Raw genomic sequence first — 24,640 nt, 5'->3', positions numbered from 1 at the left:
TAATAATTACATTTTTAATTAGTATTATTATTTTATTTTATTTACTATTATTTTATTTATTTATTTTATACTTTTTTAAATATTGCTATTTAGGTTTAATTTATTTCAGCTTTACTTTATTTATTTGCAGTTAATAATTTTAGTGTCTTAGCTTAAACGCATTTCATTTTTTTTTGCAAAGCCAACATTTCTAAATTTTGTTTAGTTTAAGTTTTCCTTTTAATATTTAAGACAACAATTTATTTTATTTCCAATAAACAGAAATAGTTTAGGTTTAGGGGAAATATTGTAGATAAAACATATCATTACCCAAGAAAACAATGGCTATGGGATGTCCTCACTTATATAACTAAAGACTACTAATATACTAATATAGCACTACATTACTAATATAACTATAAACAAAAACAAACTCGTGTGCCTGTCCAGCCTCAGAATGCATACGTATTTTACAGGTTGGCTAATTCAAATGAATTCGTAAGAAGTGAATCAAACAAAAACGAACGATTATCATTAAAAAAACAAAAACAATAACAAATCCGCACCCCTAGCACAGCCCCAACACCCAACGTCACAGGGACAAAAGCAAATTGTACAAAAAGTACAAATGTGGTTGTACAAATGTATACAAATTAGCCACCTCGTAAAATCCATACAAATTACTGAGATATCGTTGGCTTGTCTGTTTCACTACAACAAACCAAGAAGGCGTTGGCAGGCACAGAGCAAAAATATTTTACCTATAAAAGGAGTTTTCCCCACAGCTACACTTGCCGTCTTTAATGTGGCTTGCCAGGGAAAGAACAAGAATATAAACAACCCAGAACTCAACACTATTGACCCAGCATCCCAACTGGAGTCTTCATCTTCAGACGCCTTTTAAATGTTTTAAATGCCACGTGCTCCCCTGTGTCTGGCAAATGGCCATTTAAAATGAGCAATTTAGAGACAAAAGGTTGGAAACAATTTCAAGATGCTAGATAACGTCCCACGCTATGGCCGACTGCCAAACAGCCAGCAACAGCTGAGGCGGCAGCAGTGCACGCGAGGCAAATCGAGGAATCTGAGGCATGAGAGGCAAAGGCAAGCCGGGAGAGAAATCGCAGGCATGACCTCACAAATAAGCATGAACATTTTCTGTCATGTAACCGCCGCCTTGCTGGGTGTTAATTACACCACAAAAAAAAGAGGAGAGGTGCCAATCCCAGAAGACCTCAGTCAACCTGCGGAGAAAGCCTCATCACCTCGGCTTCAAATGCCAAACTTTCAAAGATGCTTAATTCTCTGAGAGCCTTACGGTTTATGCAGAGTGACAGTGGATTTTCACAACATAATATTTCTAGTCCCTAAGCTGACAAAACAAATTCCCTGTTTGGCGGATGTACCAAGCAACATTTAAAACTTTCCTTGTTGGAATAATGCAGTATAAAAACAGCAAAATGTTTTGGTAAAACACTAAATCTTACCTAAATAACTGGCTGACCTTTATATAGTAAAAACTACTGTGGTGGTACCATAGTACAGGTTTAGTATCAGACAGTAGCATGAACTACACACATGAAGTGTGCCGTTACATGATTTAAAGGCAGGATAGGCAGGAATTATCTAAAAAAACTTTTTTACAAATTTGTTTAAACTGTCTTTATATACCAATACATAATTAAAATGTAAGTACTCTGAAAAAGAGAGTATAAAACTCGAGTGTCTGTAGACCTTTCACAACGAAACAAATGATTGGCTTGCGCAACTATCCCTCTCTCTCGTGACCATGGCACCACCCCTGTTGCTACGGGATCTGCCCACACATGCGCACATCCGACTGATTTGAACGTGCACGAGGCACTCTAGGAAGAGCAAAAGTACGGCAGAGAAAGAGCATTTAGAACTCACAGTACCTGCATATGCAGTCAGCGAAGGCAAACGAGGCAAAAAAGAAATAAACAAAGAAATCAAACGAGAGTAAATATTGCGTGGCTTTTCCTCGAGTCGACGATGCGACGTAGCGGTATTGTCTCCGGAGTGTAGTCCTCTCAGAGTCAACAATGCTTTCATCACGGAAACTCTTCCATGCAAAACACTGTATGAATCTTCCACGAAATTCACCTTCATCACAGTGTAACTGATGGTAATAAAAAAAACTTATATCAATGCAATCTGTTTTTAGCTTTGTCTTATAAATATAGCTAGCTCGTTTGTTACCGAATCAAACAAAAGATATTTTAAACTTTACCATTATCGATATGCTAGCTTAATAGTGAGTACTAAAAGCCATCCTATTTGTTTATATTCATAGTGATAAAGCTAGGTGTATTATAACATGTGATTGTGACATGATGTTACTACATAGAACCGGAATCGAAAATTGAATCGAGAATCGAAATCGAATCGATTTGATAGCTTGTGAATCGAAATTGAATCAATCTGGAACATCTGAATCGATACCCAATGACGAGTATTTACGGCTTTCCGCAATATCGCTATTATCCACCAGGTGGCGCTCTTCCGCAATTTATGCAACTCGGAAATATCGCCTCACGTAAAAGAGTAAGAACTCTGTGTATGTTTGAGGATCGCGCTGAGTCTGATCTCTATCAAAAGTCATTGACAAAAATGGAATTATCTCAAATTATTCACTTCTTACGAATTCATATTAATCAGCCAACATGTAAAACACATACACAATCTCAGGCTGGACAGGCACACAAGTTTGTTTTAGTGTATAGTTATATTAGTAATGTAATGTTATATTAGTATATTAGTAGTGTTTAGTTATATAAGTGAGGACATGTCATAGACTTCCATTGTTTTCTTGGGTAATGATATATTTTATCCTCAATATTTCCCCTAAACCTAAACAATTTCTGTTTATTGGAAATAAAATAAAATGTTGTCCTAAATATTAAAGAGCACCTATGGTCCGATTTTGTGTTTTTGAAGAAACCTACCCATAATTGCGAGGTGATTACAAGAGCACTAATGAAGGATGAACCGTTTTTGTTTTGTTTTTAAAGCAGAGGGTCTGTTCTTTCATTTGATATATTGTATGTTTACATACAAAAAAGCTGGCGGGGAATGAGTTAAAAGATGATGTAAGCGGGTCGTTAAAAAAAAACTGATACAGGCAACAAATCGAAATTGGACATCAATATTTGTAGTGTAAATCCAACCACATTGAGAGCGACGCGCTCTTTTTTCCAGGTGCGTCGGTGCTGCAGCAAGTTTAAAATACTTCAACTTTTCAGAATGGAGCTTTGAAAAACATGTTGGAAAGGAGGAAAGTGGCCCGGACGCGTTTTTCGCACGTTTTTAGATCCAAAATACTATAAACAAATACAAAAAAGAATAGATTGAATGTTATTGATTAAAATGAGAAATATATTCAGATATCCAGTGTTGTTTTCGTCAACGATGACGATAACAAAATGATTTTGTTGACGCACCTTTTTTTATGACGATAACGCAACGATGACTAGGTAAAAATAGCTCTAAGGGGACGAAAACATGACGAGACGCTTTCGAGTTTTTGTTGACGAGACGGAACGAAAATGATAGTCTGACGTTCACAATCCATGTCATTTCTGCCTATTGTGCGTGAAATCTGTGTGTTTTAGCTCAAATGTATCAGCAATGCTGCCGCTGCGCTGACCTAAGCCCATTTCCAATACTTTTTAACCTAAATAAAATTTGTAAAGACTACTTTTTTTACTAAAATTGACTTAAACTTGACTAAAACCTTTTTGCGTTTTCGTCGACTAAAACTTGACTAAAACCTTTTTTGTGTTTTCGTCGACTAAAACTTGACTAAAACTATCAAGTTTATAAGTGACTAAAATGTGACAAACTAAAAAGCATTTTTGTCCAAAAGACTAAGACTAAAACTAAAAGGGCTGCCAAAAACAACACTGCAGATATCAGTACCTTTTAAAGATATTTTGAGATAATAAACGCTGTTATGTAATAAATCTGCTGAACAAGGACACCATGAAAACAGCAGCATTGCGTTGAGGTTAATTTGGCTTTGGTAAATGATCAGCCCCTGGCGTTGGCTGGTGATGTCAGCTATTTTGAGCTTTTCGATGAAGAATTGGCATTAGCCATTTGTACTCAGATCCTCTTTGTGTCAAACATGATATGTGGTCGGCTTCTGGCTAGATATTTGTCTCATGGCATGACGGATTACTGTGTGTCTCTGGGGCTGCTGTCGAACGTCATTGTCACATTGGTTTTTCTGATATTGTTGGTGTAACTGAATAATAAGCACTGACTTTCACTGTAGGGTTTACGATATAATTTTGTCTTTTCTTCAGAAAATGCTAATCTAAAGTGACAGGAAATGTAAACACATATTTTCCAATGAATAAGTGATATACATGCATCACTTAACTCTGTTCCGGCGTTTTTTGACGGGATTTAAATCACAAACACTTTGCCTTTTTGAAGACAAGGTGGGACACCCAATGACATGACAATGCAAATTGTGCATTTTTGTGACTTACTAACTTATAGAAATGTCCTGAGTAACCACACCTGTGTCAGGTGCTTTGGGCTACAGAAAGAAAAAATTGCATGTGTTATCCAATCTGACAATTCAGAGGCAACTCTCATCCTGTCAATCATTTTGAAGGTTTGCTGACACCTTTGGAGGGTGGGGCTATGGAAAAGGGGGTGTGGCTAAAAGAAGGAGGTGGTGTTTGACTTTGAGGTGTAATGAGTGACAGTTTTTACATTATTTGTGAAGATGCATGTTTTGAAATGCTTTTGTCTCTACTTTCTAGAAAGATAAAAGAATTTTAATTAAGTCAGATCAAAATTGACTTGAGCTAAACAAACAAAAAAGCAGGAAATGTGACCAGCATTCATATCTATTGCCTAAATAACAAACAACAACAGACTTCAATCCTGTCCCTCACCTGATATTACGCACACACAAACATGCCTCACAACCAAAACAAGCTTGTTTTGTTTACAGCTGTGTATTTTTTGCCTAAGAGACAGAGACAAGTTTCAGGCATTTTAACCTGCATGGTAACAAGGTATTTTTCATATTATTGTGAGAAGTAATCCCTCTATTGTGACTGAGAGTACACACCATAACACTCTGCCCGCAGCCAGGAGCGCTCGCGGCTAATTCCCTCACATTAGACTCAATCATCGTCCATCACTTTAGCTGCGCCGCGCTGACAGCCACCCCGGGGATCGAGCGACAAACAGATGCCAGAGGCGGCAAAACCGGAACGCCACGCGTCAGGCCGCAACGGTGCCAGCTGCCACACAAAAAGCCCGGTGTAGGCCGCATAACTTATCCTGAGCTCATCGCAAACAAGTCTCAACGGGAGCGAAGCTTAACGGGAATAAAGCGCATTGTTTGACGGGGGGATGCAGGGGTGCGCTTAAGCAGACAAGCATGCGTTTCTTTGCTGTCTCTGCTATTATTTCTAAGTCTGGGCTCACCGCAACAATGAGACGTTGTGTCCTTGGTGCAAGATATTCATAGTGAAATGTGACCTGGTAATGCATAATGCACCCTTGATATAATAGTTTGACTTTTACGGTATGCAAAGACAACTGTTTCTTAAGTTCACACAGTGCTAAATAAAAAAATCCAGGTTGCTTCAGCTAATGCGTGTGTGTGCAAAGTTAAAGGGATAGTTCACCGATAAAAGAAAAAAATTGTTGTTCCTAGCCTGTATAAATGTCTTTGTTCTGCTGAACACAAATGAAGATACACTAACCTAAAGGATTATTAGGAACACCTGTTCAATAATGCAATTATCTAATCAACCAGTCACATGACAGTTGCTTCAATGCATTTAGGGGTGTGGTCCTGGTCAAGACAATCTCCTGAACTTCAAACTGAATGTCAGAATGGGAAAGAAAGGTGATTTAAGCAATTTTGAACGTGGCATGGATGTTGGTGCCAGAGTTTTTCACGATCTGCTCAGTTACTGGGATTTTCACGCACAACCATTTCTAGGGTTTACAAAGAATGGTGTGAAAAGGGAAAAACATCCAGTATGTGGCAGTCCAAAATGCCGTGTTGATGCTAGAGGTCAGAGGAGAATGAGCCGACTGATTCAAACTGATAGAAGAGCAACTTTGACTGAAATAACCACTCGTTACAACCGAGGTATGCAGCAAAGCATTTGTGAAGACACAACACGCACAACCTTGATGCGAATGGGCTACAACCGCAGAAGACCCCACCGGGTACCACTCAACTCCATTACAAATAGGAAAAAGAAGCTACTATTTGCACAAGCTCACCAAAATTGGACAGTTGAAGAAAATTTTTGCCTATGTATGGAGTAATCAGAGAGAAAAATGCGCTTTGTATTATTTCAACATACAAATGACGCTTACCGGGCAGGTCTGAAAAGAGCAGGATGCACTCATTGAAGCCATTGGCCAGCAGTCGATCTCTGAGCTGTTGGAGAATAGCTACACCAATGCAAAAGGGAAAGGACGAGTTTCCCAACAGCAGAGTATCCCAGAGGTGAAAGATCTTGTGTAGCGGGAACACATCTGAGCAGGAAACGGGAAAATAAATCACTGACTGCAAGTGCAGTTTGTACATATTCATGCTAATTGCAAGAACAGAAATTTAATACATTAGCATGGTTTGAAAAAAGACGTCATTAAAATCAGATATTTACTGATGTGTGACAAGTAAATGACATCATGGGAACACAATGGCATTTTTACAGTAATCATAAAAGAATAGGCATTGCGTTTAATGAAACAATGGGCAATTACAGTCCATCAGTGCTTATTGTTTTGAAATGTGTCGTCTAAAGAGAGGAAATCTCATCAAGTCTTGATCATCATTAAAGACAATCAAAAGTATTTTATCATTGCAAATTATTCAGTAAAAACACATTTCATAGAAAAAACATCTGCTTTGATACAACTACAAAGAAAATGGCATTTTCTGGGTATGTACACTTTCTGGCTTGTTTTAACTAATGGTTGGGTAAAATAAAAGATGCACCACTAGGCGGCCATGTTTGCAACGTGCAGATGCAGATATATTCTAGTGCTGGGCAAAGATTAATCGCGATTAATCGCATACAAAATAAAAGTGTTTTTTGTATAATATATGTGTGTGTACTGTGTGTAATTATTTTGTATATTTAACCACACACATATACATATATTCATTTCAGAATTTTTTTATTTATATAATCACCGTTTAATTAAGCAATATCGCTCGAGTAGGAGTGTGATATAGCTCTATATCATCACGGCTGTGATTAGGCCAGAGGCACGAGGCCGTAGGCTTTTATACAACAGTTCGACGGCACACATTTGAAAAACGAAAACTACAAAACAACAACGGAGTTATTTTAAAAGCCTCTTTGTTTGAGAACTACTTCTTCCGCCACGGATTTGAGGGCGGCCAGAATGACAGGTAAAACTTTTGGCTGCTTTGAAGCTCATAACAACTCAATGGACGGAAAAGCCGTTACTTTATATTAACGTTTCTTGGTCACAAAGTGTAGTTTTAAGATTAGTTCAGTCGAGAATGTATATGTATTATATTTAAATCTGCAGTCGATTAGTAAAGATAGCGCCTGTTTGAACGTTTGCTTGGTGAGATTCGGTACGAATGAGAACCAAAGCATGAGCGGACGTCAGTGTTCACTCGCCCCGCTGACCACCGCCCTCTCTGGGCTACATCTCTGACAGAGATACCCTGGCTCTCATGTTGGCCTTGTTTGTTTATGATCGTCAAAATGAGATCAAATCAGCATTATTTGGTGTCATGATCAAACTATTACTTGTTTTTTAATTCATATTTAGTGTCTTTTGTGTTGTTATTGTTTTGGCGCGAGGTAAAAGTTAATAAAACTACTTGTATAACGTTACTATTGCTTTCTCATTTATTCTTAACGTGATACGAGCACTCGATTATTATTATTAAACTTTGTTCTGGTCAGTACTATATAAAACAGTGTTTTATAAGTGTCAGAGAGATGTTTTTGCATGCTGCTTATAAATAACGTTATACCAGTGGCGATATCTCATAACATGTTTTAATAGTCACGTCACGATAAAGTAAATGATCAATGTCCACATTTAAAAGCTGCGGTGCTTACCTGCAGTTCCACGGTGTTTTCGCGTTCTGATAAGAAATATAGCTCCAGAAAAAAAACGAGTGTTTATATTCCTCTTTCCAAGTGTTAATCGTCCACACGATGTGACAAGGCATTTCTCCCATTAACTTTAACGTAACATCCAAGAGCGCTGATCTTTGACGGAATAATAACTTCCGATTGGGGATTCACAGACTTATTTATGAGCTAGTGAACTAATGAGACACACGGAGAGTGATTCAAAACAGCACGTCTGTGTTTTTCCATTCAGAGATGAGCCTGCTTAGGACCTCCATTCACTAGGTGGCGGAATGATACGAAAGGTGAAGCGGTTACAGTGCCGATATCAGCACAATATCGCATAGCTCTTAGCCAATCAGATTCGAGAACCAGAAAGAACTGTTGTATAAATTTATATATAATACAGAATATATACAAATATTAATAAGTATATATACACACACATGTGAATGTTTCTTAAATACATACATGAATGTGTGTGTATTTATTTATATTGCGATTAATCTTGGCCCAGTACTAGTACTAATTAAATAACATATTTCTGTCAGAGCCAATGATGTACTCGACAGTGCTCCGAAATATGGTGCAGGTACACTTCCGCCGACCCAAGTTCAAATCCCGGCTCAAGGTCATTTGCCAATCCCATACCCCTCTCTCCACCCTGTACTTTCCTGTTGCCACCTTAAATACTGTAAATCATATAAAGGCAAAAATGGCCCCAAAAAATAAAAAAAGAGAATTCAGAGAATCTTCAGTATTTATTGATTGATAATTGGTTATTTTAACTTGAAGGCGGGACTTCTGTCACCAGAGCGGCCATATAGAGTGTTTCTTGTGTTCCTTGTCCCCTATTCTTAATAATAGGCATGATCAATCTTGTTATATCTTTGTTAAAATATAGACCACCACTGGTTTAAATTAACCTAAAAAAGTCTGTATTTGACGCAACTGTAGGTTGAAACAACCCAGCATAGGTCAATTTAAACCCAAAGTTCATGTTTGTCCATATATACCCAACCATGGGTTGAAACATCCAGCATTTTTGGAGCATTTGGTATGAATCTCCAGTATATAGTAGTTTTTTACATCTATATATTATTAAAGTCCCACTGTGGTAAAAAAAACACGTTTTTATTGTTGTGGTGGTGGTGTTTTTAACTCTTTCCCCGCCATTGACGAGTTATCTTGTCAATTAAGAGAAAACATTTGCATGAAAAAAATGCGTTACTGATTAGTTTCTATGGTTATCTGTAAAACCGCGATTATCCATTAGAGGGTTACCAATTTTAAAAAAAACTGAGGCAAAAAATGATTTACAAATTTTAAACTCTGTGTATGTTTTGATCATCGTTCTGAATCTGATCTCTAACAAAATTCCTTTACAAAAATGCAATTATTTCAGCCTATTGCTAAAAAATACCCATATTTAAGAGTTTTCTTTAAGCAAAGAAAAAATATAGATAGGATGAAATGTTTTTTTTTCCTGTTTTGTTTGTTTGTTTATTGTTTGTTTGAAAGCAGAGGGTCTGTTCTTTCATTTGATATATCTGTATTTTTAGACTATCAAAATTAGCATCTATTTACGGGTAATATGAGTAGAGGCAGGGACTAATTTGCATATTCATAGATACACAGCAAAAAATGATTTTCAAAAAAAAGAATCTTAGTATTTTGGTATTGTTATTAGTAGAAATATCTAAAAATTCTTAAATTAAGTTTTTTTTTCTTGAGGAGCAAAACGACCCAAGAAATAAGTCTAGTTTTTAGACCAAAAATATAAAATTTCTTAATTTAAGAATTTTTAGATATTTTTACTGAAAAAAAGACAAAAATACTAAAACTTTTTTCTTGAAAATCATTTTTTGCAATGTAAATTCCTGAAAAATTCTCGAAAAATTTGCTTACCCCATTGGCAGATTTTTTGCTTGTTTTATGCACAAAATCACTTAAATTTGATATTTTTGGTCTAAAAACTGGACCTATTTTCTTGGGTCATTTTGCTCATCAAGAAAAAGCATCTTCATTTAAGAATTTTTTGATATTTTTACTTAAAACAAGACAAAAATACTAAGAATTTTTTTCTTGAAAATCATTTTTTGCAGTGTACACGTATAAAAGATAAGGGAATTACATTCAAGCAGTTTTAAAGCATGTAGAAATTACTGTCACAGGAAAAACTTTTACATACGCTCTTATGATGCTGAAAGATGAGTTTTAAGTGATAACATTTTCAAATACAAGGGGACTTTAACCCTTTAGCCATGAATTTAATAAATAATAAGTAAATCAAATTCTTGTTAAAGACTAGTCACTGATACTCACGGGTGAACATAGTAAGGAACCACGGGATTGCGTACAGCTGAAAGGGACAAAGAAAGAGCATTCACTGTAAAATAAAAGCCATATTTTAAATGAGGAAAAATGAAATTAATATGAAAAAAACAGCATGCGATCTTTTGTCAATTCTCAATAAAACAGCAATTGTAAAATTCATCAGAGGAACCCTGCGCTTGTAATTCAGGCCTTTGCTTAACACCCCTGTGTGAAATGAGAGGACGTGTGTGGGAGGGTAATGAACAAGCAACATGTCTGTCTCTCTCTCTCTCTCTCTCTCTCTCAGCACCTGTTTCAACACTGAATCTTTTCCCATGGTTCTGCTCTGCAGCGGCTGGCTAGGATGTATAATCCATTTGAGAAGCTGATTGGTGGCTCTGCCTCAGAAGTGTTCGGGGAGAAATCAGAGGGCGAGTGGTAGACAGGCTTCAGTCTAGCCAGTTCAGTTCCCTGCTGAGAAGAGCTTCATCTCTGTCTGAGAGACGCTGACCCCATCTAAACATGACAGCACTGCTGCGAAGGAGTTCGTTTCACTCATATAGAGGCAAATAGGAGCTATGCATGATGGGATTTGAAATCTGCTATGATAACAAGCGAAACCTTCACTGCTGATTTCGAATCCTGGCTCCCGATATATTGTTTTAAAGATTTCATCAACAAAAATGTTTGATTCAGGAATGTGACATGAGAGAATATATACAGTATCACTCCTAATCATTTATATTGTCATGGGACAATTAGGTCAGAGTTGGATGTTTTGAGAGGAAAGCTAATAAACTCGGTTAGTTTTGGCAATAAATGCTGGCCTATCTAACACCACCAATGCCAGTGTAAAGCAGGACGGGAAAGTAGGTCACTTTTGCGAATTTCAGGCCTTACCCGGCCAAATACAATAGCGCTCACTGAGATAAATCCCAGACTAACATTAGCCAAGATGAAATCATGCCTCATATACAGTTTGATAATAACAAGATAGGTCAACTTGAGATCAAATGTTATATTATTATGTAAATATTAAACAATATTAACTAGAAGAACAGTTTTAGTTTGAAACTTTAAAAGTATGGAACTTACACGGGCAAAGGAAAAAACAATAAAGGAAAATTCAAGAGCAATTAAGTTTTCGAACATTTTTTCCAAGTTATTTTCTATAGTTAGGTAGGTGCAGTTTTCAGAATTGTCACATCAATAACAGAGAAATGTCACATCTATAACGTTGTTTCTAAAATTAAATTAAATTAAATTAAATATAAACAAATTTATTAAAAACAAAAAACTAAACTAAATTGAAATTAAATAAAATTAAAGCTAAACTAAGCTAAGCTACAATAAAAACAAAAAACTAAACTAAACATAACTTAAACTTAAATTAAATTAAAAATTAAATTAAAAACAAAAACTTAACTTAAAAAATCACTTAAAAATAAAAAAAAACTTTAACTTAACTTAACCTTAAATAACTAAACTTAAATTTTAAAAATCTAAACATGACATTCTCCATTTGCCCCTTCTCCATTTATTGCTTCTAGTTTGTGCATTTTAATTCACAGTATTCCTACAAAAATTTTTGTCTCCCAATAATGTGTATAATTTTTTGTTAAGTCCATAACACTATAACTATAACAGAAAACATGAGTATTATAGACTGATATTTTTAATTTAATTTAATATAAAAATGTATAAAAAATTTAACTAAATTAAAATTAAATAAAATTAAAGCTAAACTAAGTTAAGCTAAAATAAAAACTAAACCTAACTTAATTAAACTTAAATTAACTAAACTGAAATTAACTAAACTTAAATAAAATTTTAAAAATCTAAACATTGCTTCTAGTTTGTGCATTTTTATTCACAGTATTCCTACAAAAAACGTTTCTTCCAAAAAAAATGTATAATTTTTTTGACACATCCATAACACTATAACTATAACAGAAAACATGAGTATGATAGACTGACTTTTAAATTAAATTAAATTAAATTAAATTAAATTAAATTAAATTAAATTAAATTAAATTAAATTAAATTAAATTAAATTAAATTAAATTAAATTAAATTAAAAAAATAATTAAAAACAAAAAACTAAACTAAATAGAATTAAATAATATTAAAGCTAAACTAAGCTAAGCTAAAATAAAAACAAAAAACTAAACTAAACCTAACTTAACTTAAACTTAAATTAACTTAACTTAAATTTAAAAATTTTAAAAATCTAAACATGACATTCTCCATTTGCCCCTTTTCTATTTATGCCCCTTTTCTGGTTTGTGCATTTTTATTCACAGTATTCCTACAAAGAATGTTGTCTCCCAAAAACGTGTATCATTTTTTGTCACGTCCATAACACGTGTTTATCTATAAAAGAAAACATGAGTATGATATTTTTCAATAAGTCTGGAGTCTATCATCAAGGGTTTTGGAAAATATAAACAGATCTGAATTGTTATATTGATCATAAACACATTCTCTGAGCAATTACATTTAGATTTTTGACTGAAAATGTCCCATCGATAATGCTCAAATTGCTCATGTTGATCCTTTGAAATAAAAGTCTACCCAACAGAAATGAAGTCTAAACTAAAAAAGAAAAAAGTTGCATTGACGCAGAAGAAATTTTCAACACCACCGAGAAAGTGGAACTGATGTTGTCGCAAAAATCCCTGAAAAACATTATAATCGGCCTCTCTACCCAAAAGTGTAAAATATGGCTTTTCAAGGCAAAACTCAAGGGGACATTAGATTTACTGACCAGAAAGCATTTTGTGTCACGTCAAGTGTACTGGGAATCACGGCCAAGACGAAGTGTACATCATGGCCTTCAACCAAGCAAGACTTGCAGCAGTAGATTATATCCTCTCATGAATCTGCCTTTGATTCTCTTTAGCCACAACAACAGCTGTTCAGAGACCGAACCTAACCCAACACCAGTACACCTCGGTGAATCAGAGACGGATTCAGTGTTGATTCCCACAGCTCATCTTTTATTTGGGGTTGGTGTGGAATTTTAAGGTTCGCTCTGGATGTGTTTGCAGAGGTCACCTATCCATCAGCGTGGAGAGGCACAAAACCAGTGTTTGGGGAGAACAGAGGCTTACGAATCTCAAAACAATCTGTGTGTGTTTGGGGTTAAACTTGGCCTGAACTCAAATCTCAGGGTCTGTTGCGTGCGTGGCTGCCACATTAATGAAAGAAACTATGGCAGAATTGACATCTACCGATGATGTAAACATATAGAAACAACATCTTTCTTAACTAAATACATTTAATAATGTATAGTGTATTATTTAATTATAGTGTATCAAATTTCCTTTAGACTTTCCTTATAGACAATTGCAACTTAACATGAAACCACTTTCAATGAATGATGATGACAGCAAAATCTTTCCTTTGGAATTGATGTACGAAAAACATTTATCTCGGAAGCAAACAGGGGTTTATGTGCACTTACATCCGGTATAAATCCGATCTCATTAAGGTGGTTGCCCAACTCGGGGTCGTGGAAAGCGATCATCTGAGAGAAGACGGTCAGATATTCTGTAAAAGTGCAGAATAAGAGTACTCAGAAATTTGCATATTTACATCCACTGCACAGTCAGCGAGCAAAACAACACAAATCTGGGAATGAAACGCTGACAACTCAACTACAAATATGCCTGTCAAGCCGGAGGAATCATTTTATTTCGGGCTGCATAACGACTAATCGCAACTAATAGTTTGAAGAATAAAAGTATTCGTTTACATATTTGAATAAATACTTCATATATACATATTTTTTTTCTTTAAATTATACATGTAAACTCACTTAAAGGATTATTAGGAACACCATACTAATACTGTGTTTGACCCCCTTCCGCCTTCAGAACTGCTTTAATTCTACGTGGCATTGATTCAACAAGGTGCTGAAAGCATTCTTTAGAAATGTTGGCCCATATTGATAGGATAGCATCTTGCAGTTGATGGAGATTTGTGGGATGCACATCCAGGGCACGAAGCTCCCGTTCCACCACATCCCAAAGATGATCTATTGGGTTGAGATCTGGTGACTTTGGGGGCCATTTTAGTACAGTGAACTCATTGTCATGTTCAAGAAACCAATTTGAAATGATTTGAGCTTTGTCACATGGTGCATTATCCTGCTGGAAGTAGCCATCAGAGGATTAGTACATGGTGGTCATAAAGGGATGGACATGGTCAATAACAATGCTCAGGTAGGCTGTGGCATTTAAACGATGCCCAATTGGCACTAAGGGGCCTAAAGTGTGCCAAGAAAACATCCCCCACACCATTACACCATTGCATTAATGAGAAATTGAACAGGTGTTCCTAATAATCCTTTAGGTGAGTGTATGTGTTGTATTCATATTAACATAATTATTATAGACAGTACACACACACACATATATGATGTATACAAAAACTTTTATTTTGCAAACGATTACTTGTTAACGGCTGTAAGCATTTAATGCAGGTTAAGAAACACAAATGCAAATGCGCTTGCACTTTTAAAGTTCCCGTGAAGCGGAAGTCCCGATCACTTTACTTCCGTGTTGTGACATATTTCTGAGTAAAACAGAATATCACGCAAGGGGAAGTAATGGGCGTGGCTTGTGTTTTCCACTACGCTTTGATTGGATATAGAAAAGTATGCGTTTCACTTTAGAAATAGAACTAGCAGCAGACTAACAATTGGAGGGGGCGGAGTTAACAGATGCTTCGCCCAAGCCGTCTAACTGACGTCATTAGAGAATTATCGCCACAAGGCAGCAGTACATTTTTAGATTTCGATTAAAGTTTATGAGGGAACATGAATTTTAAATAAAGAATGACTTACACAGATTTATTGTTTATAATAAACACTGCAATACACTGCAAAAAAATGATTTTCAAGAAAAAAAATCGTAGTATTTTTTTCTGGTTTTCAGCTAAAATATCTAAATTTTTTTAAATCAAGATGCTTCTTCTTGATGAGCAAAACGAACCAAGAAAATAAGTCTAGTTTTAAGACTAAAAATATTAAATTTAAGTGATTTTGTGCATAAAACAAGCAAAAAAATCTGCCAATGTGGTAAGTACATTTTTCTTGAATTTAGTGTTTAAGAAAAATTGACAGATTTTTTTGCTTACCCCATTGGCAGATTTTTTTGCTTGTTTTATGCACAAAATCATATTTTTGGTCTAAAAACTAGACTTATTTTCTTTGGACGTTTTGCTCATCAAGAAAAAGCATCTTAATTTAAGAATTTTTAGATATTTGTACTGAAAACAAGACAAAAATACTAAGAAATTTTTTCTTGAAAATCATTTTTTGCAGTGTATGTTTTAAACAGATGGGACAGATGATCATACCTTGTATAACATGAGAGTTGTCCTTCAGGAAGAAGTTGTACAGATATTTGGGGATGAAGGCCGACATACAAGCGTACGCAAGAGCTGAGAGATTAAATAAGATGTATTAAAAAACAAGAGTCACCTCATATGAAACAAAACTCAGTATATCAACTATTTATTTGAACACGTTATTAATGTGTCCGAAATTCACCTTCATTGTTGAAATTTAGGTACAGGAAAGGTGCACAGAGAGAATCCAAGCCTGAAGCGAAAACATTCAATTTTTCAATACAAACAAACAATTTCCATTATTACAGGTCATATTTGGTGCATTGACTTCATTTAGGTGCACTTTTTATTCAAATTCTTCATAACAAAAAATAAAAAAACCTCACTTAAAAATGTAATTCATTATTTTACAGTAATTGCTTCAGTAACACTGAAAAAAAATGCAATGCCTGTAGTAAAACATATGATATTTAAGTAAGGGGAAACTATTTAAAAACTATACTTCACATAAACAAAACCTCAAATGTCCAAAAGGCATTATAATAATAAGACAATAAACATTATGAATCAAATCTGATCTCATTTTCTGCATGCAAAACATAATATCTCATATCTTTCTTGATTTTGAAATGACCTGGATATGTTGGTGACAGGTTTCATGAGATTCACCCACACAGACGTTTATAAATCACATCAGATTCTGCACTGTCACATCTGTTCTGTATCAAGCTTTAAGGACCTTTATCTGTTTATAAAGACACACTGTGAGTCTTTGCTGCCATCTAGTGTCAAAAAGGGGGAGTCTGGGAATTCACGGCACAACCCAACTATTTCTACTTTACCTTGCCAGTAGACCAGGTCAGAATGGGACACCACCCAGGCCTTGAGGACCCGGCGAAACTTGACGTGACCCTGAGGCGACGAGAGCAGTTCATCATACTGGTGGCAACGTGGGATATCCACTTCAATCTGTGAAATGAAACAGAAGTAAAAAAATTTCAGACCTTCAGTGAACTCAAATAAGTGGCAGGATGTTTGCAATGGGGCCACTGGGTCCCATAACATTTTAAATAGTGGAAGCAGTCAAGGTGAAAACAGCCACAAGGTAAACAAAATGAATTATTCAACAGACTAATGAATTATTCAGTCTATCAATAAGCACGATAAGTGGATGTAAAATCTCACCTGTCTGTCAGTCGGGATGGGTGTGTCCTTATCAATGCTGTCGTATTTCGATTGGATATCCCCCTGAGGGAGTACATAAACTGATTTGCATACGAATGCTGAAAGTAAATAGGTCATTTTTGCAGTACAAATTCATGTATAAACATGCACAAATGCACAAAACGTGCATTGAATTTACATCACCATTTGACTGATGATATACATCATGCAATTAAGCAAATGCAGGAATCAATATTGCATTAATGACAAAGAAAATGCCAGATGTGCTTTTTTGGTCAAGGAATTTATTGATACCACCTAAAAAAAATAGATAAACCCACAGTTTCCTATTAAAGGGGGTACAAAACATTTACTGCTGAGTGTTTACAATATATACCTCAACTCCTAGTAAAGCCGCCCAGGCCAGACCTCTCAGAAGTGGGGGAATATCCACCCGTGCCTCCTTCCAAATCTGGTTCTTTTTGTAAGTGTATGCCTGAAAACAAACAAAATACTGCAAGTGATTTTAAGCCGTTAAAAAACATTGCTATCCACCTTATTTTCCAACACGGAAGTAAAACATTGACATATTTCCCTTTTTCGTGCAAGACGTCCGTTTCAATAGCCGGCCGGTGTCATGGGAGCACGCATAAAACATGATTTAAACTGTTATGGTAAATATTTACTACAGTCTACTGACTTGACAGTTGTCCAAAAGATAATCATTGACACCCTGCACAAGGAGGTCAAGACACAAAAGGTCATTGCAAAAGAGGCTGTTCACAGAGCTCTATGTTCAAGCACATTAATAGAGTGGCGAAGGGAATGAAAAGATGTGGTAGAAAAAAGTGTACAAACAATAGGGATAGCTAGACCCTGTAGAGGATTGTGAAACAAAATCAATTCAAAAATGTGGTGGAGATTCACAAAGAGTGGAAAGAGATGGACATGGTCAGAAACAATGCTCAGGTAGGCTGTGGCATTTAAACGATGCCCAATTGGCACTAAGGGGCCTAAAGTGTGCCAAGAAAACATCCCTCACACCATAACACCACCACCACCAGCCTGCACAGTGGTAACAAGGCATGATATATCCATTTTCTCATTATGTTTACGCCAAATTCTGACTCAGAATGACATCTGAATGTCTCAACAGAAATCGAGACTCATCAGACCAGGAAACATTTTTCCAGTCTTCAACTGTCCAATTTTGTGCAAATTGTACCCTCTTTTTCGTATTTGTAGTGGAGATGAGTGGTACCCGGTGGGGTCTTCTGCTTTTGTAGCCCATCCGGCTCAAGGTTGTGCGTGTTGTGGCTTCACAAATGCTTTGCTGCATACCTCGGTTGTAACGAGTGGTCATTTCAGTCAAAGTTGCTCTTCAGCTTGAATCAGTCGGCCCATTCTCCTCTGACCTCTAGCATCAACAAGGCATTTTCGACCAGAGGACTGCCGCATACTGAATGTTTTTCCCTTTTCACACCATTCTTTGTTAACCCTAGAAATGGCTGTGCGTGAAAATCCCAGTAACTGAGCAGATTGTGAAATACTCAGACCGGCCCGTCAGACACCAACAACCATGCCATGCTCAAAATTGCTTAAATCACCTTTCTTTCCCATTTTGACATTCAGTTTGGAGTTCAGGAGATTGTCTTTACCAGGACCACACCCCTAAATGCATTGAAGCAAATGCTGTGTGATTGGTTGATTAGATAATTGCACTAATGAGAAATTGAACAGGTGTTCCTAATAATCCTTTAGGTGAGTGTATATACTATATTTCAAAATGCTAAGCCCTCATATAGAAAATACAAATGATTTTTTTAAATGTCCCTATTTGTGGTGACGCCTTTAACCCCTGAACTTGAACCACACTGCATTAATACAACTTTGAATAAGAACTGTCCCATTATTTCAACTCTATCAATTTGTGTGAAGTGATTTCAACACGCTATATTTTTTACAGTAAAATGTGTGTGTGCAGATGAAGGACCTTGAGCAGTCTGTCGAAGAGGACAATGCGGGTGAGCTGGTACTCGGTGTCTCTCTCGCGGATAATGAGAGGAAGGGTGACCGTGGCGGACAGTTCATTACTGCTGTTAGACTGAGGCAGACTGGATTGCCTGCGGGACACACCGGACATTTCTAAATTACCAGACTGCTGCCAAACACAGCAGAATACATAAAAAGAGGAAACTTATCTTACTCGTCCTCTAATAAGGGATAGTACGTCTCTCCAGCGACATCCTTAAGCCTCTGGAATAAAAGCATGAGCATTAGCATGCTTGATTTGACAGAAACATGCTTGAAGCATACAAAACTACCCAATTTACTAAAAACAAGGGTTTTTCTACATAGGACTCAAAAATAACTATGAGACCTAAATCTAAATTTAAAATCTTTGCGGTGGCTTGTATGCAAATCAGAGCACCTTGCATGCTTTATTAAGCATTCAGCAACTTCTAACCGCGCACACACACTAACATTTTTGAGTTGATAGAGAGAAAGTGTCACAGTGGTGTCATCCAGCAGAAAACTTCTGTCTCGACCTTGGCCGAAAGATTCCCCGTCTTCAAAAATAAATCTAAAATAAACGTGTGAAACAAGATGTGTGGTCATGGTTGAAAAATTCACAGTTGACACAATGACAATTTACCACAAAGCTGATGCTAAAGCTGGAGAGTGTTGAATGTTCCTGTAGCTCAATTTGGAAGAACATTATGTAAGCAACATAAAAGCTCAAGGGTTCGAACCCCATAAGAATAAAACATTTATAGATTGCAAGTCGATTTGGCTAAAAGTAGCTGTCAAGTGCATAAATGTATGTGTAAGAGAGATTAGTGGGTACTTGGGTAGGGTGCAGACTGGAGGTTTGGATTGGATGATCTCCTGATTGGTCAGCTCTTTCTCCAGATCTCCTCCTGCCAGGCACCACAGATGATAAACCTCATCTATAGCTCGCTCTGCTAGGTTATTTTCTCCTTCATCTACACAAAAGAAGAATTTATGTGCATGAAAAACGTCTTAATTTACACTGCAAAAAAAATTTTTTCAAGAAATTTTTTTATTTTTTGTCTTGTTTTCAGTAAAAATATCTAAAAAAAATTTAAATTAAGATGCTTTTTCTTGATGATCAAAAATATCAAATTTAAGTGATTTTGTGCATAAAACATTTTATTTAAGAAAAATGTTCAAGATTTTTTGCTTACCCCATTGGCAGATTGTTTTGCTTGTTTTATGCACAAAATCACTTAAATGTGATATTTTTGGTCTAAAAACTAGACTTATTTTCTTGGGTGTTTTGCTCGTGAAGAAAAAGCATCTTAATTTAAATTTTTTAGATATTTTTAATGGAAAAAAAGACAAAAATACTAAGAACATTTTTTCTTGAAAATCATTTTTTGAAGTTTACTGTAGCGGTTACTAATTTTTTTAACCCTTGTCCATAGTAAAATCACTTTAAAGGATGGTCTTAAATGGTTTATTGGTCTACTACTGTATAAATCAACAGCCATAGCTGATAAATAGTTATTGCACTAAGTAAAACTGTTTATTCAATTGTATAATAAAAAAAAAACAAATTTAAGTGATTTTGTGCATAAAACAATAAAAAAAATCTGCCGATGGGGTAAGCAATTTTTTCTTGAATTAAAGTGTTTAAGAAAAAAGTTCAAGATGTTTTGCTTACCCCATTGGCAGATTTATTTGCTTGTTTTAATTTTCAATTTTTTGTCTAAAAACTAGACTTATTTTCTTGGGGTCTATTTACGGTTGGCAGTAGGCATGGGCTGGTATAAGATTCTGGTGGTATCATAACCTTTAGCAAAAATACCACAGTTTCAAGGTGTTGCTGTATTGCCGTTGCAACACTAAAATGGGTAATTTTAAATGCCAGGTAAAAACGACTTATGTGACGACTTAATGATTTAATGACTTAATGATTTAATGAATTTTGTACAGTATGTGGCTGATTAGCTGAAATAATGCAAATGTACAGTAAATGAGAGACAAACAGAAAATAAGTGTAATATTTATGAATATGAATATATTTCAATAAAAAAGATTTTCAAAACATGTAAAAGTAAAACTAAATAAAGTTAAGTGCATAATATAGGAATTCAAACTACCATTTATAAAGTAAGGTCAAATGTTTAAATGCATATATCGGATACAAGTCGCTTTTAAAAGATGATGTAAGCGGATCGCATACAGGAAACAAATCGGAAATGGCCATCAAGATTTGCAGTGCACATCCAGCCAAAAAGTCGCATATTTTAAGAGGACTTGGCAACTGTGGTTGTTGTGTGCATAACGTCACCTTAAAAAGTGAACAGAAAGATTTATTGGCCGATGTGATAAATAAAAAATTCCAAATATCAGCCCATATATCGGTCTGTCTCATTAGATTTGAATGTACCTCATGTTTTGAATAAAACACGCTGTAAATATTGTATAACCCAAACCTTTCCAGAGCTCGCTGATGTCCTCTGGAAGCTCTAGATGGGCACACCGAGGAGTAGAGGAAAACAGACGAACAGGGCTATGATAGGGTTTATACTGACAGGCGATGCTCTCAAACACAGAATCACCCAGAAGATCAGCTGGGGTGGGTCTGAAAAATAAATAAGCACATTATGATTATTCATATACAATGTAAAAAAGTTTTTGTTGTTTTAACGTAAAAAAGTAAGGGTTTTTGTAAGTAAGGGTTTGAGTAATTTTTTTTGTTGAATTAACAAAAAAATGTTACGAACATTCACTTTTTTAAGAAAAACCAAAACTTTTTTTATCTGCTCTCAAGCTTTTGAATTATTTAACAGACATGAAAGCTCTATTCGGTATAAAAATTGTATGAATACACACTTTTTTACTTAGTATTTATGTCTTGTTTAAATAAAAATAATCTTACAGTAAGTGAATTTGTGCATAAAACAAGCAAATTTTTCTTAAATAAAGTGTTTAAGAAAAAAGTTTTAAAAAAAATATTAACCCATTGGCAGATTTTTTGCTTGTTTTAATTTTAAATGTGATATTTGTACTTAAAACAATACAAAAATAATAAAAAAGAAAGTCATTTTTTGCAGTGTAGACACTAAAATATATGTATGTATATGTATACTGTATGTGTCGACCCACAGTTTCTCAAATAATTAAGTGCATAATTGAAAACTCAGAAACTAATGTGAACAAATGCAATGCCTACAAAATGTTATTTTGTTAAGAAATCACTAAATGTGCTTCAGAATTGAGAAGATATATAAGCAGTGCCCTTCTCAAGACATTTCACAAAATAATGTAATAATCCCTTGTGAGATTTTAGATGGTGAAATAGTTTTTATATAAAAAAACACGACAGTGTGGATGAATAGGTCACCTTTTTGAAGGGAGAAACATCAGGCATTTTCTCAATAACGCCTGCAGAGTTTCGGGCAGCTCCTGTTAGGATGTAAACAGGAATATTAGCAAAGCGCCATCTGCCATTCACGCCATTAAGCTGACAGCACAGAAAAGTGACTGTTTATAAGGACATTTGGGTAACGTTGGCACATTCAGTGTGAAAGAAAGACAATTTTATGTCTGCGGTTTAAAAGTTAATCCCTTTCGAGATAAAACCGCAAAGATAAGCATGACATTGACAGTGAATGTGGGCATTTGTAGTTTTGTGTTCAAAACTATTTTTGCATGCAATGTCAAGCGCAATAATAAAAGACTTAACTCACCTTAATTGTATCCAAGCACCCGTGTTCCTCTGCTAAAACAGTGATTATGTCATCCATGAGTCCTGTGGAGCCAATCAGAAAAACTTAAGAGATGTCTTAAAGGGCACATATTAAACAAGGAGCTTGGAAATAAATGTGTGTTGGCAGTGTGTGAACACAACCACTAAAAAGTCTATCCTCTTTTTCATTTCCATTAAACCAAAGCAGTTTCAGTAGAAATGCCGTTTTGATTCTCTTGTTAATGTGATGTCACACTGATGAAGCTTTTTTTGAAGACTTATATTACATCTTGTTAAAATTTACATAATAGGTGACCTTTAACGATGAAACACAATGGAGAAATCATGCAAAATTGTATGCTTACCTAAAGTGATGATAAATTTCATTCTCTCACTGATGTCTATGTTCTGTAGAATCTGCCTTCCCTGTTGGGAGAAACAAGTCATGTGAATTCAAACTGTAAGCATTGTAGAGTCCTTCGATGTGTTGGACCATGGACATAGATGTCCCCTCCACTTTGAAATAAATATGATTCTGTCCCCTGCTCTTTTCAACTCAGGTTCTCTATCTCTATGGCCAAATCTCACGAGATGTTGGGTTTAGGGTTAAGTTTGGGGTTAGAATTAGGATGACAGAACCCGACAGCGGTTCTGGCTAGATAGGATACAGCTACAGCATAAACCCAGTGAAATGTTCAGATTTTGGCCATAGCTGTATCCCATCCAGCCTTCAACTCGCCGCCACCACTCACACCCATGTTTTTTTGTTTTTTACATTTGTTAGATTTGAGTGAAGTAACATATACCCAATCACAAGTGAGCGCATAAGGCAAAGAGCTTCAAAGCTCAAAAGACGGAAGCGGGAATAGCGCAGATTTGTCACTGCGTCATCTTAAACGCAGTGCTGCGTCAGCACAAGCGATCATTTCACAAGCTTTCAGGCATTGCCTATTTAAATATTTAAGCACAAGAAGAGAGAAAACAAATTTACTCACACGCTGTTTGAAATTTTACTCTTTCCCTGCCATTGACAAGTTATCTCGTCAATTACGAGAAAACATTTGCATAAAAAAACTTGTTCCTGATTAATTTTTATGTTAATCTGCAATACAGGACGCACTTACCCAATTTATGACAAAAAACTGAAGCCAAAACGTTATTTACTCATTTTAAACTCTGTATATGAAGAGTTTCGTTGCAAAACGAGATAACCACCGTTTTTTTAATTGTTCAGAAATCTGATCTCTAACAAAATTCCTTCACAAAAATGCAATTATCTTAACTTTTTGCAAAAAACATTTTTGGAAAAAAATATACACTGCAAAAAATGATTTAAGAAACAAAAATTCTTAGTATTTTAGTCTTGTTTTCAGTAAAAATATCTAAAAACTCGTAAATTAAGATGTTTTTCTTGATGATCAAAACGACCCAAGAAAATAAATCTAGTTTTTAGACCAAAAATATCAAATTTAAGTAATTTTGTGCATAAAACAAGCAAAATAATCTGCTAATGGGGTAAGCAAATTTTACTTGAATTTAGTGTTTAAGAAAAATGTAGATGTTTTAGCTTGTTTTATGCACAAAATCACTTAAATTTGATATTTTTGGTCTAAAAACTACTTATTTTCTTGAGTCGTTTTGCTCATCAAGAAAAAGCATCTTAATATAAGAATTTTTAGATATTTTTACTGAAAACAAGACAAAAATACTAAGAATTTTTTTTCTTGAAAATAATTTTTTGCAGAGTAGATAGGATTTATTTGATATATTTGTATGTTTATATTTTTTTAGAAGAAAATTTTCCTGGAAGGCATTTTGTGAAACTTCACAAAAAAATCCTAGCGTGCAACTTTTCAAAAAATGGCTGGCGGGGAATGAGTTAAATTATATTTAAAGGCATACTTGTTTGTATGATTTCCCAAATGTAATTCGCCATACAGTTCATGTGGTGCCGCATAAAGTCAAACAAATTTGT

The 24,640-nt window shown here is 35.4% G+C and overlaps 1 protein-coding gene across 1 annotated transcript in view; it reads right to left on the bottom strand.

Moving 5' to 3' along the window:
• tbck (TBC1 domain containing kinase) overlaps nucleotides 1-24,640 on the bottom strand; it is a 76,821-nt gene that overhangs the window by 36,759 nt on the left and 15,422 nt on the right. Inside the window, exons 7-22 of the mRNA XM_055204523.2 lie at nucleotides 23,031-23,091; nucleotides 22,667-22,728; nucleotides 22,321-22,382; nucleotides 21,410-21,558; nucleotides 19,795-19,933; nucleotides 19,431-19,530; nucleotides 19,153-19,202; nucleotides 18,940-19,069; nucleotides 17,344-17,442; nucleotides 16,968-17,030; nucleotides 16,625-16,751; nucleotides 15,985-16,035; nucleotides 15,792-15,875; nucleotides 13,894-13,979; nucleotides 10,437-10,473; nucleotides 6,361-6,522 (exon numbers count right to left, since the gene is read on the bottom strand). Coding sequence (XP_055060498.2) covers nucleotides 6,361-6,522; nucleotides 10,437-10,473; nucleotides 13,894-13,979; nucleotides 15,792-15,875; nucleotides 15,985-16,035; nucleotides 16,625-16,751; nucleotides 16,968-17,030; nucleotides 17,344-17,442; nucleotides 18,940-19,069; nucleotides 19,153-19,202; nucleotides 19,431-19,530; nucleotides 19,795-19,933; nucleotides 21,410-21,558; nucleotides 22,321-22,382; nucleotides 22,667-22,728; nucleotides 23,031-23,091 — 1,462 coding nt within the window. The remainder of the gene's footprint in view (nucleotides 1-6,360; nucleotides 6,523-10,436; nucleotides 10,474-13,893; nucleotides 13,980-15,791; nucleotides 15,876-15,984; nucleotides 16,036-16,624; nucleotides 16,752-16,967; nucleotides 17,031-17,343; nucleotides 17,443-18,939; nucleotides 19,070-19,152; nucleotides 19,203-19,430; nucleotides 19,531-19,794; nucleotides 19,934-21,409; nucleotides 21,559-22,320; nucleotides 22,383-22,666; nucleotides 22,729-23,030; nucleotides 23,092-24,640) is intronic.

This window comes from Misgurnus anguillicaudatus, chromosome 3 (genome assembly GCF_027580225.2).
Source record: "Misgurnus anguillicaudatus chromosome 3, ASM2758022v2, whole genome shotgun sequence".
NCBI classification, from domain to species: Eukaryota; Metazoa; Chordata; class Actinopteri; order Cypriniformes; family Cobitidae; genus Misgurnus; species Misgurnus anguillicaudatus.
This window is presented reverse-complemented; position numbering and strand designations above follow the sequence as displayed.